This window comes from Thunnus thynnus, chromosome 4 (genome assembly GCF_963924715.1).
Source record: "Thunnus thynnus chromosome 4, fThuThy2.1, whole genome shotgun sequence".
Lineage (NCBI taxonomy): Eukaryota > Metazoa > Chordata > Actinopteri > Scombriformes > Scombridae > Thunnus > Thunnus thynnus.
The window spans coordinates 21,325,713-21,340,918 of NC_089520.1; the positions used below are offsets into that span (position 1 = coordinate 21,325,713).

Consider the following 15,206-nt stretch of genomic DNA (forward strand, 5'->3'; position numbering starts at 1 on the left):
GCAGCAGAGCTGAGTCATAATTAGATATCGAGGTGCAGTTTCCAAGTATGAAATTATTTTTGCTGCTACATTACAAATCAAAGCACAAATTTAAACTGAAACCTGGCAGGAGCAGGCTGACAGGTCACAGGTGTGTCAGTGTTCCCCTCTCTTACATAACAGGCAGATTCTGACTCACTGCAGACACAGGAAGTCTGCAGCGGAGACTTGGTGTGTGTGTGTGTGTGTGTATGTGTGCATGTACATTATAGACTTCATCGCCTGGCTGCTCCTCTCTGACTCTGACAGATGCAAAGCTTGAGGAACCCTCTCCTTCTCTTCTTCCTCTAGCACACATACACACCGCCATGATCCACCCGTGGGATGTATAGGCTGTAGAACGGGCGGGTGTTAATTTTAGAAATAAACAAATAAACAGCTTGCACACTGCAGGGCTCAAATGTCCACTTATTTATTGCACTCTTGGAGCCATGTAGTGTATGAGCTGTTCATTTGTTTATTTCACAGTTTGCTCACTTTCAGCCCAGCGTCTGCCCTCTTTGGTATGGATATGTGTGCATACTCCTATTTGTATGTCAAATTTAGCACACACAGTTTAAAGAGAGACAGATGCAGATCCACATAAAAACTCACGATGTATGGACTTGATCACCTTCATGAGAAAGTTGCAATACTATGGTTTATTAATATGTGAATAGCTTATGATTTTATTAAAGTCAGGAGCACCTCAAGGGGTACCAAGATAAATCTGAGGGGTCACAAGATAAGTAAAGCAGGGTTTTTTAGGTTTCTCTATTTATGGCTTTTTCTTATGAAATACTTGATACTTTCACATCTTCAGGGCCAAAATTAAAACAATCTCAGAAGGAAATAAAATCCCCCTTTGGTTGAACAGCTTACTAATCATGTCAACACCAATACCACAATCTAATGCTAGGGGTCACAGGTAGACGTTCCTTTATTTTAGGGGCTAATTTAGACGTTAAAGCATCATCTATAAATAGGCAGATAAGGAAAGGGTGTGTGTAAGGATGACTGGTTATTGTTTGCAAAGGCTAGGTGACTAAAAGGACCAAAAGTGTCACATTGCTTCTTTTTAAGGGCAACAATTAAGATAATAAAATCATAAGGAAATGTACACTGTTCTGTTTGAGAGTCACCAGCAGAGCTAATACTCAGCAGTCATGTCAGTAGGTTCATGTCTTTGGTGACTCTAGGTGGAGTTTCTTTAAGTGATACAGCGTTGTTTTAGAGTATAGTTTTCAATAGTTTCCCGAATGTAGAAAAAGTTGTCATGCTACAGGAGACATTACCGCTTACAGGAATAATTTGACATTCTGGGAAATATTCTTATTTGCTTTCTTGACAAGAGTTAGATGAGAAGATTGATATAACTTTCATGTCACTACAGTAAATATGTAGCTGGAGCCAGCAGCTGGTTAGCTTAGCTTAGCACAAAGACTGGAAACAGCTAGCCTGCCTCTGTCCAAAGGTATACAAATTTGCCTACTTTAAAGTTTACTAATTAACAATTTATATCTCATTTGTTTAAGCTGTACAAAAACAAAAAAAAGTGTACATATGACAATTTGACATTTTACAGTGGGTTATGTGCTGTTTATGGAGCAGTGACTTCTTGGAGTCTCTGCTGGTTGCTTGGCAACTGCTCCCAGCCAAGAAATAGTCTGGCAAAGCAAAAACCAAAACTTGACATTTTACAATTAAGGTTTTTGTACAAGTTAAGCAAACAGATATAACATGTTAATTATTGAGCTTTAGGTGCTGATAAGTGGACTTATTTTCCTGTTTCCGGTCTTTATGCTAAGCTAAGCTAACTGTCTGCTGGCTCCAAATACATATTTATTGTAGAGACTTAAGAGAGGTATTAATCTTCACATCTAACTCTTGTCAAGAAAGTGAACAAGCACATTACTTTAAATATAAAGGAAATAAAGGAAGAATAACACCCTGACAGTACTTGTCTTTGCTCAAAGTCTCCAGACAGATTTCAGATCCCACAGTGACAGCTGCCGGCCCGCTGACATGTGTTTATACTTCTCTGTCTGCAGATAGCTGCAGATGACAGAATGGCCACAAGAGAACGGAAAGCACGCAGCAGACTCCATGTTTGGGCAACAGGGATAATAAATGTTCAGTCGGAGGTGCAGAATGTGCTGAAAGCTGTGTGTTTGTCCTGTTGAGGGAGAGTGGGATATTTAAAGCTTCAGGGGAGGTGGAATAGGTGTAACATTGATTTGGCAGTGTAGGCTGCAAAGAGTTTGCTAAGTGGGACATGAGAGTGCGTCCCTCTATTCTTCCAGCCTCTCTACATCTTTTTTCTCTTCCTCTCTCCATCTCTGCAGGGTGGTGAAAAACACAAGACAAGGTGCAAACCCAGAAATGTCAAGACAATGTCAAGTGGACACAGCTATTTTTATCTATCTCGCAATTCTTACTCCCTCTTTAAAAAAAATCTCTTGCTATTATGTAATAAAATCTTTCCCTTTCCCCTGAGGATCTGCTACCCACACAACACTATAAAAGATGAAGGCACGCTGTTGTAACTCACGACATCAACAAAAACGTTGCATTTCCTTCTAAGACTAAAACTGAAAATGACCAGAAAGTGTGTCAGTCTAGGTTTGTCATTAAATAAGCAGAGTTCACGCCACTCTGCTGCCAGAGCATCATGGGTAAAAAGCCATAGTTGAGGAAGTTCAGCTCAGAAAATATTTCAGCTTTGTTAATGATTGCGGAGCTGAGCACATGTAACACAGCTGAATGCATTCGTCGTTATCGAGTAGGCTGTGTGTATGATTGATTATTTGCTTCTCTCTGCATTGCTCCTGCCTGCAGCAATATGGAAGTAAGCTCAGATTATGACACTGTTGCTGCCCCACTGTAAAAATCTTTTCTATCTTTTCCACCAGCAGCGCCACAGCAAGCTTTCATCATTTGTAGATGAAGCTGTACTGACGCTGTACTGAAGCTGTTTTATTTCTACACTCAGACAAATGGTGTACTTTAAGGGATTTGCTCTTAACACTTGGCAACTATTCAGTTCTAGTGTCGTTTAAAGACACATTTCTTGCAAAATGCACTGAACCACAGTCAAAGGGAAGAAGATATTCCAGTAGAAGGATTCACTGAGAAGAAACAGTTGCAGGAAGTGTGGGATGATGAACACTTAAAATAACTGTCATTTGTAAGGAATTTGCATGTTGTGTCTTGACCAGCAGGAATATGATGCAGCAACCAAAGCAAAGAAGAAGCAAAGCAAAAAAAAAAACAGGACTCATATATCTTATAAAAGGGTGAAGCAACAGAGTAGGGAGAAAACAGAATCGGGGCCAGAGATGGAGAGCACAGTGATGAATGATCTGTCCTCTATATAGGACGAGGTGTCTGCAACTTTTCAGGAGCCCCAGAAAGCAAACTTTCTGCCTGATATTATTCTGGGTCAGGGAGCCTCAGGGGGAGACGAGAAGCAGAGCAGGCCTGGCCTTTCTCTGGCCGCACAGCACACTGGTCTGTCTATCACTCAGTCCCCGGTGTCTTCCTGAGCAGCTCAGAGTGTGATCTGGAAAACTGGCTGCATATGAACTGCACGCCACCAAAGAGAAATGGTTTCCTAATTTGATGTTCTCATATAGGGGGGTGCTACATGTGGAGGGCAAACAGTTGATTTTTAGGGTATGTCCCGAGCTCCATCAGCAAGGACACAGTGACAGAAAGTCAGTGCTGAACCTCAGTGTTTAGTCCACCTGCCATCTAGAGGACATGAGGAGGATGACGAGAAAAACACAGACAGTTTCCATTGTTATAGCCTCCTTTACTTGATTTCAAAATAGTGTTAGAAATAAACTTAATAAATCGTCAAGTACAGTACAAAGTCCAAGACACTGATGATGTAGATCAGTGAACTCAGTCCAGGCCAACAAATCTGTGCTTTTATATAAACATGGATTTACATTATACTTGTTAAAAGCACTTAAAACAATAAAGACATTTGTCCAAATCAACATGTATGTTATGTAAATTAAGTACAGTAGCGGCAGCATTTGGCCTCTTTTATGAAGGTACACTCATGTTTCTTATTCATGTTTATTCCTTTTTATATCAGTGCAAAAAAGCAAAGAAGCTAATTTACTGGAAGCACCATCTCCAACACTACAGTGCATGGCAAAGCTACAGACACTTCTATGTATATAAAATTATTCATTCTTTGATGCAGCCTGTGCTTCAAAGTATTAGTCATAGAGATTAATTTAATCCAGTGGAAGAATACTGATGAAATGAAGGCATAACTGATTAATTTTTAACTGGAGGTCAAGCCATTTCAGATTTGTGTATTTCTGAGGGGAATGCCCAAATATTATAGATATATATAGATTTATATCTGGTTAAATTGTATGTTTGTTGAAATGAATCATAGAATATCTTTCTCTTCTAAACAGTGAAAAATAATCCACAAGGTTTTCCATGATTTGGAGGAACTTGGCTGATCAATTGCTGGGGGAAATACAGATCACATCAGTGTAATGTTGCACACCGACAGGTATCTGGGCCAACGCTTCTCGTGGCTCTCAGCGTCACACCTGTTGTAACAGCAGGCAGGGGACACTGGAGGTTGACAAAGTAGGTGATCGTGTCCTTTTCTTCAGTCCAGCCAGGGAAGTTACAACTTGCATACATCATCAAATATGTTTTTATTCCCAATCTTCCCTTTTTGGTTTCACAGTCGGCCTTTTTCTTTTGTTGCAGCAGAAGAACGGCAGCAGACTTCTCTATTTTCAGCAACCCACCAGAATAACTGCTCCTATAAAACTGTGGCTTCCTCCATCGCGTTAACCCACCTGAATGAGGAGCAGATTTTACATTAGGAAAAAAACAGCATTTACCCTTTAACATCCACCCTTTTTATAGAATGTTCACCTATTTGGCACACCCAAATGGAAAAGCTTATAACAGAAGAACTGTAAGGCCATGATGCATGTATTAGGCTTCATTTGACAAATGACATCCTCTAGTTTCTGGAAATGTGCTTGTTCGTGGCTAAAACACAAACAAAACTACATCAGTTCAAATAAGACTCAATAAAGTGTTTTTGGTCCTTGTTTATAATGAGTCATATTTGAATAACAATAATTAGGACATGCTTTATGCCAGAACCATGCAAATCACCACATACCTTCTACATCTTGTCAACCTGTATAAAATTCCAGACCTCTAGGCCTAACCTTATGGGAGCTAGGGAGTTTTTAGTTTGTGGTGTCACTGGTGTCCCCGAACCTCTCCAGTTATCTCCAATTGGCCAAATTGTGCCAATTGCTTTTACTCATTACTGTGTGATGCTACCGCTTACAACTGGCTTACGCGGGTCGCCAGCAACCCGGTGGATGTTAAGAGGTTAAAGGACAGGTTCACAATTTTTCAAGTCTGTCTTAAAACAATAGTCATGTACATTGTCAAATGAACATTGAAACAGGTTTTTCTTGCTGTAAACATTCCTCCTGTTCATGCGGACTGAAGATGCCTTCATAATGGACTTACAATGGAAGGGATGGGGACCAAAATCCACAAGCCTTCTTCTGTGCAAAAATGTATTTAAAAGTTTATCTGAAGCTAATATGAAACTTCAGTTGTCCAAACTAGTCAAATCAAGTAGATATCTTTCAATGAAACAGTCTTTTTAGTGCCCAGTCTTTAAGCCCCTCTTTTTGTTACTATACTTCCACCACAGCTCAACAGGGAGACACTGTCGAAGGAAACACAAAGGGGGAATTTTATGCTAAAAAGACTGTATATGTGGCAGATATCCACTTGATGTGACTGAAACCTCATATAAGCTTCAGATAAACTTTTAAAAACATTTTTGCACAAAATGACTGCATGGACATGTGAAGGAAATTATGATAATTAGAAGTGCACTATTAGAGAAAACACTGTATTATAATATTAATGTTTTAATGATTATCAATTTAGTACAGAAGTCTATTCAACTGACCAGTTTTTATATGTTGTAATTACATTGTTCTGTTTTTAAGTAAGATGTCTTGCACTTTGTTTGTGTAGGCAAATTATTGTCTTGTTTGTTAGGAAAGAAGACACAGAAAAGGTTATCTGAAGTGCATAATACATGGTGACCCCCAGAGGTGATTGTTGGAAAAGGGGGAACTAAATGCAAGAAATGGAAGTTGCAAATGATTTGAATGACACCATATATTGATTATCTTGCAGGAAACAGGTGTCTGCAGACAGAGACGTATGACTGCACACAGTTGACAGCTGTGTTGGGCAGAGGCTGAAAGTATAAAATGTTTGTGTGAGTTGATCAATGTGCTTCTCCCTTGCTACAGAGCTTGGGAGGCCTATATGCATAGGCATTAATTGCCTTCATCACCTAACTAGACAAGATATGATATGAAGATATATGATATTTCAGCTGCAATGACAGACACATTGTGGATTTTGGCCCCCATCACTTGCATTGAAAGCACATTTGAAGGGGATCTTTTAACAGCCAGTATGAACAGGAGGAATAATTACAGTGAGGAAAACCACTTTCACTGCTCATATGGACACCTGACTGTTGTTTTAAGACAGACTTGAAAAATGGTGAATCTATCCTTTAAACAGCTTAAACTGCAGTTGTGCTAGAAGGAGTAATTTCAGTCAGTTTCACCTAAAAACTACCAATCCTGTCACTGTCAGCATGATGGACAGCTACATTATTACTGAGATAATGTTATAGCATTCTGCGGAATTAAAACAATGTAGTATTTTGTCTTTCGGGGTTAAGATTAACTGACTTATTTTGTTGTAATGTTGTAATGCAACCTTAGTCCACAAATTGATGCTGTTCATAAAAAATGTTGAAACTGCAAATTTGTTGATGCTCATGTTTCCACTTCAGTTGAAAGATGACATGGTCCTCCACAAGTCAAAGATAAATATTCAACTTTGGGCCTATGAAACCCTTTGAAACCCACTAGGTAAGGTCGTAAACTTGGCTGGTTTTCTTAGTTTTTTGCCAGATAGCAACAACTTATCAATAGTAACTCTCTGAGTCACTCATTCTGACAAAGACAGTCGTCCATAGAACAATACCAGTCATTATGTTAGTACAGTGTTTCAAAATGAAGTAAGTTAAACTAACATCTTAATCTTCTCTTAACAATTTAAAATGATCTATCAGGTAAGCATGCTTCTCACCTCTGGGCTGTGTAGTTGTCCTCTGCTTTAAAGGTGTAATACAAAGTGTGTTTGTGGTAAAGCTGGAAGACGTTGGCCTCCTCCTCTCCCCGCTGCTTGTCAGGCAGCTTTACTGTGAAACCCAACAAGGGCAAACTCTCTGAAGCTACCTTCTCCTGCAGACACAACATTTGTCGGGGGAAAAGACATCTATTATAAGAAACAGCAATGTACCTGTGGGAATTTCTGCACTTTTGGTTATTTTTGGTCAACTGATGGCTACAGCTAAAACTCCAGCTGATGCCACCTCACTGTATAAGATGAGTGAGTGAATATGTGTTGTTAGGTTAAAGGGGAGTGCATGTGTCCCCTCACCTCTTGGGCTCGATAGGTGTAAAGCACCTTGTCTTTTAGGAGGAACCACAATCTCTTCCAATTTCTTTTGCTCTTCTTGCTGCGATGTAGACTTCCACTAATGGAGCCTTCCTCTGACACCGTCATCTGCACAACACAGCAGCGAGAAGAGATGTTACTTATGGTATATTCCACACAATCAACAATTGATCTTTCATTTAAACAGTGCAGTGAAAATGGCTCCTGAACATGATTCAGGTGTGTACATGATGTGTACCTGGGGGAAGGACATGCCGCCTTTCCGATGTCTCCAGATGTTGGGAGGATGAATGTTTTGGAACACAGCAGAGAGCGGACGACTGGTACGGTTCAATCGTGGGCTATTCTTACCTGACACGGACACGTCTCCCCCTGTTAAGACAGACAACAGCTTTTAAACAGGGCAAAGGACAGGGATGAGACTGTAACACACCTACTGACAAACTAAACACACAGATATGCAGCTTTAACATCTGAAGTAGAAGAAACTATATGTTTCTTTGTTGAACGATGGTGGGGATATGCATGAATAACCATGGAAACTATACAGTTTTAGTAAATCAGAATTTAAGAACTACTCTAATGTGGTGACTGTGAAATATTGAAATATTTTAATGGTATGGGCTATTTAAGGGGAGGAAAAAAGAAGCTTAGCATTTTTCCTTTGTATTACATGTACCATATATTATACCAATTGGAGTGTATTTTCACTTCACTGGGATGTAACACTCTGAATTAATTTCTGTATATCTTTACTTGGGATTCATGTTTTAAAAAATGAAATAAATTGTGGTGAAATCCTAAAAAATGTGTACAAGCAGAGTTTTCACACCTCTCGTCTTTAGCTCGCTGTAACAGTGGTCACACACTTTGGCCATGCGGTCCTTCATGTATTTCAGTGGATATCTGTTCCTGGAGCAGCTCCGGCAAACAATCTGTGTCGAACAACATAAAGTCACCACCAACATAAAGCAAGTTAAATGAGCTCAGAGAACAGTCATCATCATAGAGCACACTGTATTTTATTTGTGTGCGACTCACTCTGCCGCAGCCGTGGCAGTGATGTCGACGGAGAGTGAGGCTGAAATCTGAGGTGCAGTTCATACACATCATCACTTGGGACACTGGAACAAGTGTGGGCGCTTTCTCTCCTAAAGACAGCCGCAGACGATCTCTGGCCTGAAACACACACACACACACACAATAACAGAAAAACATACTTTATCACACTGCAGAGGACTGATGACCATAAGGTGTAACATCAGTCTCACTCTGGTTGGGTGAGGATAAGCATGACTGAAGAAAAGTGTCATTAACTCACAACATAATTGATTAATACCGAGAGGAGTTTGCTCACCTCTCCTGAGCAGCTGCTGAATGCTACAGATCCTCTGGTATGTTCAGTCACAGCACGGCTTAAAGTGTAAAACCAGTCCTCTCTTTCGATGAAGGAGCTGCAAAATAAACACACAAAGTCGTTAATTACAATGTTCATTTTAAAAGGGTTTTTTTTGTGAAGTCACTCAAATGTCATTTACACTAAATAAGCAAATATCAGCTGCAGTAGGAAACATTTTACGAGTTTTAAAGGTTTTAACCTCCTGTGATGGTGAAATCATTTTTTCATCACAGCTGTTTACTAGAAATGATCCGTCATCCACTACTTAGACAAGACACAGTTCAATGTGACCCACCTTGCAGACAAAGTGATGGAGATGTCTGTTCCTTCAATCCTCAGTGCATTTTGGACATTGTCTACGATGGGTTTACTGACCTGAGTAATCAATCAATAATATGACAAATCACACATCAGAAAAACAGAGAAAGAGAGAACAAAAGGGGAAAATTTGCAATCTGACAGTTGGGGAATAATCCAAAAATCACAAATAGCATTCAGCTATGCATGATAGCATGATTTAATTTAAATACATATACATTCACCTATGCAACACCTACACAGGATATAACCATGATAATATTGGGTAATAGACAACTCATTTCCAGCTTTGATTGCACACAAACTCCTAAGGCATTTTGTGGTGAAAACTACATCCACAAAGGTTTGAGGAAGGTGGAGAGAAATTAGAAATGTTAGGAGAAATGATGAAAGGCTCTGACCTTCAGCCCAGTGAGTGACAGAGTGTTCTTCAGTCTGTATTTCCCATCCTGCTGAGGGTAGGTGTAGAGCAACACGTCGTTCATCTGAAAACAGACAGATACAGCTGTCAAAAGTCACTGTAAATGTGAAAAACAGGGAAGTAATTTATTGGTAGATCAATGGCATGTTAAAAAAAAGATAAAATACAGTAAAATTAATAAAATATTAATTTGCCTAAACATTGTCAATTATGCACTGTAAGTGCAACAATTCTCCATTAGGTGGCACTCTAAACTAATAGAAATTTTGCTTCCGTATGTTCATTCAGTTTCTACACTGATGGATAATAAAATAACACCACACTGCATAATTTTTTTTCTATATTACATACATGGAAAAGCAAACAAACACAAGCACACATACACACAACTAACTCCATCATTTTAAATCTGCAAAGCACCGATCTCTAACTTAAACTTCAAACCATAGACACAAAATTTAAATTTAAATTTAAAGCCCTACTGTGAATTTTTATGATCATACATGAATGGAATAATTCAAAGTTGATATCAAACTGCATCATTAAGCTTTGTATCATTTCCAGTGGATCATCTTATTCCCTGTCCCTGTGCGTTTCAATACCTTTTTTAGGAAACTGCCAGCTCCTGCAGACTTGTTTTATTATGTTGTAATCAACATTAATAATAGCTGAAAACACATGATCATTGCCTGGATGAAAACTGGCAGGATAAAAGTTTTACAGCAGCGATGATTACCCAACATTCTTCCAGAAGACACATTTACAAGCTTTTTTAGTGTCGAGCCCAGACCACAAATTTAAAAAAAAACATTACAGGAGGGAAAAACAGTGCACTTTGATGATGCTCTATGGATAATTTGTGAAGGTGTTAAATTTTCTATTCTGTCTTGATTATAACATTTCAGCGCTATCTTTATCTTATGATTTTACAAACTGAACATTTAATACAGCACATTGTCTGTCTCTTTGGCTCTTTTTCAACAGTCTCTCTCATGAAATAAATCATGCTCTATTGACTCGACTGTGACAGGTGGTGAAGAATGACCTGAATTGTATTGTTACTGTTTATATTTATAACTTTATCAATTCGATTCATCTCCCCTCCCGCTACATCCTGCCGTCTCCTGATTATTTTCACATTATCTTAGTGAGCTGAAAGCACCGTCTATATTACAGTAAAGGTGCTGAAGACACATTAGACTAATATTTAGCTGATAGAATTATAGTCATAAAAGTTCACAGGTGTGCGTGGGCGCTACAGTTTATAAGACGCTGGTTTTGACCTTCCCTGTGCTGTCAGTAAAGGACTGGCTCAGGAAGTCAGCATTCAGAAACATCCTGCCAGGAAACCCTGCTCTTAATAGCGCAGTCTGGACATAGAAATAGACCAGACAGAAAAGGCCTGACTCTACATTTTACACTGATTTATTAGATATCAATAGAAATGTAACTAACTGCAGTTGCTTGATGAAGCATATATAAATATGAAACATGTATATAAATATAAAACATAATATGCATAACAAACAAAAAGGAAGCAACAGTTACCAAAAACAGATGGCGAGGCTGTCGACTCTTCCTGCTGACCTTCATCAGGGTGCCCTCCTTCACAAAAACCTGACAGAAAAAACATAAACAAAACTAAATCAAACTCAACACTTCACAAGTTATCTGATCATGACACACACAGGGCATCTGCAATAATTAATGTTGTTTTAGAGCAAGTGGGCTGGGGATTCCCAGCTGAATGACTGTGTAAAGGGCAACACAGGGGTGGTGCAGGGCAGACAGGGTGGGCTGGCAAGCTTCAGACAGAAACAATGCTGTTATCAGAGCCGTACCCTGCCAGGCTGCAGCAGGTCCCGCTGGCCACGAACACTGTACTCTATGTTGACCAGACGCAACAAGTTCTCCTGAGACACACAGAAAGACAGACACATGAAGAAAGGGAGAGAAAAATTAGATGCCAAAATAGGAGAGAAGTGATGAAAGAGCATTACAAGAAAATTATTATCCTGTTAACCCTTAGCTGTTATTGCTTGGCTATTTTCATGGCTCCCTTTATTATTAGGCTTTAGGTATCACCTGGATCAGACAGGCATGTTATATAATGTTCTCTTTAGATCAAGCTAGGTTGTTCATAAATGTCATCATTTGGTGTGTAACTCTAGAAATGTACTTGTAGCCACCAAAATATAAGGCTACGAGTTTACAGCCATGCTAGTGACTTGCCCAGCTTGCTTTGAACAGAATGCTAACATCAGTATGCCAACACGCTGACATTTAGCAGATATATAGTTTACCATGTTCACCATTTTGCTAACATGCATGCTAACATATTTGACAAATTAAATTTTTGACCTGATTGATGGCGCAAGATAATAAGTCAAGGGGTCAACAAAGTTATTACAATTCATCGTGCAGGGAACATGAATGTGTGTACCAAATTTCATGGCAATCCATCCAATAGTTGTCAAGACATTTCACTGTAAACCTCAAATGTCAACCTCATAGTTGTGCTAAAACCAAAATCATTAAGATACATTGTCTGAAAACAGTGAATGTACAAAAATTAGTGCCAGTTGATCCAGGAGATACTTGACTGTCTTGTTCTGTCTGTGTCCTTAATGTACTTTAATGTCTGTTTGGCTGAGGTATTAGGTGGACAATAAGATATGTAATTCTGGTACAGTGTTATTATGCCTACACATGATACTTACCCCATCTTTTAAACTGTCATTCACTTGATCTGCAATGTCGGACACGATCACAACAGCAGCTGAATAAGATGAAACCAGAGAGACAAAAGAAGAGAAGAAACTTCATGTTAAATCTACATTAAAAGATTTTTTGGCCCCTTGGGAATAGAGCAACATGCTGAAAACACATTAACACATACTCACCTTATGAAGTTGATATGGCTAACGTGTTAGCAAACAAATACCTACATTGGCATTCATTTGTCATGTTTCTGGCCACCTGATGAATGTAAGTAACTTCCAAATATGAGAGAAATATCTGACACTTTTGGTGCTAAATACTCCATTATGTTCACCAGCTAATCACTAAATTTGTTGCTAAATTTCTCTGTGGTCTGTTTGGTTCTGGGCAGGTAGCGTACAGTGAGTTTTAAGAGCATTTTGTTGACAACAGCTTTCTGATGTGGATGAAAACAATGCAATGAGAACGCTGAGAGTGAATTAAAACAGTAAAGTTGGGGCCATAAAACTAAAACAATGATCTGAAAGTCACTAAAGCGCTCTGTAGAGCTGAGGGGAGCTGCAGAGTTGGTGCTAACTCTCTGTGGGTTTGTCATGATGCGCTGCCCTTTTCACATTTCACATACTCATTTTTTCCATTGTTAATAGATTGATTAGTGCAGCTTTGAGAGGTTAACACAATCAGAATAAATATTCATAACTTACAAGAGATGTAAGAAAAGTTACCTAACATAATGCTCAATGAGTCAGGAGTCTAAACCTGAACTTGGATGTTTCTCTTATCAGAGATAAAGAGATAGTGTTGCTGTAACTGGCCTTCTGATGAATTACACAGTGCAGTCTTCACACAGAAGACAGCTAAAATGACCCCCTGGTGGGTTACCACAACAAACAAAGAAATCTAAATTAGCTCTCTCAAGGCCATCTCTTCATGCCAAATGAGCACAATAAATTCCTTTTATGCACACAGCGACAAACAGAGGCCAGTAAAGCTCTCCTGTGAGTCACAGAGAGCAGACTCTGCCCCACATTGTTCTTACAACGTGTTTACTGTACCTTGGGTGTCTTCATATTCCTTGGAATCGGGGGAAAGATTGTTCAGGTAATCTGTAAGAGGGGTGGAAAAGAATGAATGCCTCCAAAGAGTCAAGAATGAAAACATATTCGTAACTCAAGAAGGATACTGAGACTACACTCACCAGTCAGGAGCATGCGGTACTGAGCCACGCGCACAATGACCTGCAGGAGCTGATGTTTGAGAGAAACCTTTTCCCCAGCTGGACTCTGCTGCTGAGAAAAATACAACATTTTCTCTGTGTCACTCCTGTTCATTAGTGCCAGATTTACTGTTGGCTATAACATGAGCTGGAAGCCAAACAACATGTCAGATACATTAAAACATTCAAGGAGGTCTAACGGTGTAAAAAAGAAAAAAGAAAGATGTACTTAGAAGCAAATTATATAACAGCACTGGACTCTTTGAGCAGAATCACCAGATTTAAGTGTGAATGAGGGCCAATAACACAGACTGCAGGTCAGCACAGCATCTTGCAGAATAACAAGTGTGTGTGTGCGTGTGTTTGCAAACAGTAATAGTGCCTCATTCTATGGATCAACACCCTTAATGATGACTTTTCTCTCTTAAACACCCACACGCAGACATTCAAAGTAATATTTGAACTACTGCTTTAGTTTTTTGGGCCTGAACAGTCAGATTTTGACTAACAGGTTTAATTCGAGGGTGTGGAAAGACTATTTTGTCAGCGGTTTCCCATTTAAAAACTCAATGTGTGATGATGCAGCTGCACTGACATTAATACTGTATACACAAAGTGTTTAGGAGAATCTGAGGACTTTTTGACTCTGTTACTCCCCAGCTCTGCCAGACTTTCTGCCAAGTCTTCTCCTCAGTGGTCTATAAAATTGAGGGAAAATACTGAAAACACCTTTGTCCATAACTGAGATGCATGTACACAGCTTCACTGGATTTTCTTCTACAATCCAGCTAGAATACTACAAAAGGGAGCAATAGTCTGTGTTACCAATTTCTGTGGAAACTAACAAAAAACAACAATCATACCCTTGATGCCTTCCAGTCTCTGTACTTAGCAGCTGGCTGGATAATATTTGACTGTAAATTAAATGGTGGATATTGAAGTGATGTTGCAGCCTCCCTGTTGAACTTTTCAGCATATTATTCTATTATCATATCCTACTTTCTTATATGTTTTACTCTTTAAGCTTATCAACTTATCAGCTTCTGTAACGTCTCCTCACTAAAGTGCATTAGTTTGTATATGTTGTGTTGCTCAAAAAAACTGTTGAGAAATGCAACCTGTATTAATTTTAAGATTCCCTTGTTTTTAAAGAGATCATTTTTTGTGTGTCTAATGCCAAACGAACAGTTTTTGTTCCTAACGTCTACATATAAAATCTATATTTTTCCCCTGGGTGTCCTCCCAAGTTTCTTATAACAGCGAAGGACACCATATAGTTCCTTTAAATTAAATTTCTACTTTTATTCACTTAGTTGTCTGTTTCTTGCTTTAACGGTTTGCATCTCTTGCTTTTACAGCCTCTCCTCTCTTTTTTCTTTCTCTCTCTCACACACAAACACGGGTCAATACCACACACACTTAGCCATCGCCATCTCTGCTACCACATGCACTTCATCTTTGTCACTGCACATGAAACACACACACACACAAACACACACACTGTACTCTGCTGATAAGAGATAATGTGCAGAGATAAGAAAGGC

The 15,206-nt window shown here is 39.2% G+C and overlaps 1 protein-coding gene across 3 annotated transcripts in view; it reads right to left on the minus strand.

Annotated features, from left to right (window-relative positions):
- Window positions 1–4,770: 4,770 nt before the first annotated feature.
- LOC137181627 (FYVE, RhoGEF and PH domain-containing protein 5-like) overlaps window positions 4,771–15,206 on the minus strand; it is a 20,800-nt gene continuing 10,364 nt past the window's right edge. The window contains exons 8-21 of one of the 3 annotated variants that reach the window (XM_067587463.1): window positions 13,645–13,735; window positions 13,502–13,552; window positions 12,446–12,504; window positions 11,567–11,638; window positions 11,274–11,342; window positions 9,706–9,789; window positions 9,282–9,361; window positions 8,945–9,041; window positions 8,629–8,766; window positions 8,420–8,522; window positions 7,826–7,959; window positions 7,597–7,695; window positions 7,216–7,370; window positions 4,771–4,856 (exon numbers count right to left, since the gene is read on the minus strand). In XM_067587463.1, coding sequence (XP_067443564.1) covers window positions 4,820–4,856; window positions 7,216–7,370; window positions 7,597–7,695; window positions 7,826–7,959; window positions 8,420–8,522; window positions 8,629–8,766; window positions 8,945–9,041; window positions 9,282–9,361; window positions 9,706–9,789; window positions 11,274–11,342; window positions 11,567–11,638; window positions 12,446–12,504; window positions 13,502–13,552; window positions 13,645–13,735 — 1,269 coding nt within the window. In that variant the 3' untranslated portion in view covers window positions 4,771–4,819. Of the gene's footprint in view, window positions 4,857–7,215; window positions 7,371–7,569; window positions 7,696–7,825; window positions 7,960–8,419; window positions 8,523–8,628; window positions 8,767–8,944; window positions 9,042–9,281; window positions 9,362–9,705; window positions 9,790–11,273; window positions 11,343–11,566; window positions 11,639–12,445; window positions 12,505–13,501; window positions 13,553–13,644; window positions 13,736–15,206 lie in introns of all 3 variants that reach the window. The other 2 variants (XM_067587461.1, XM_067587462.1) reach the window with 2 other exon arrangements.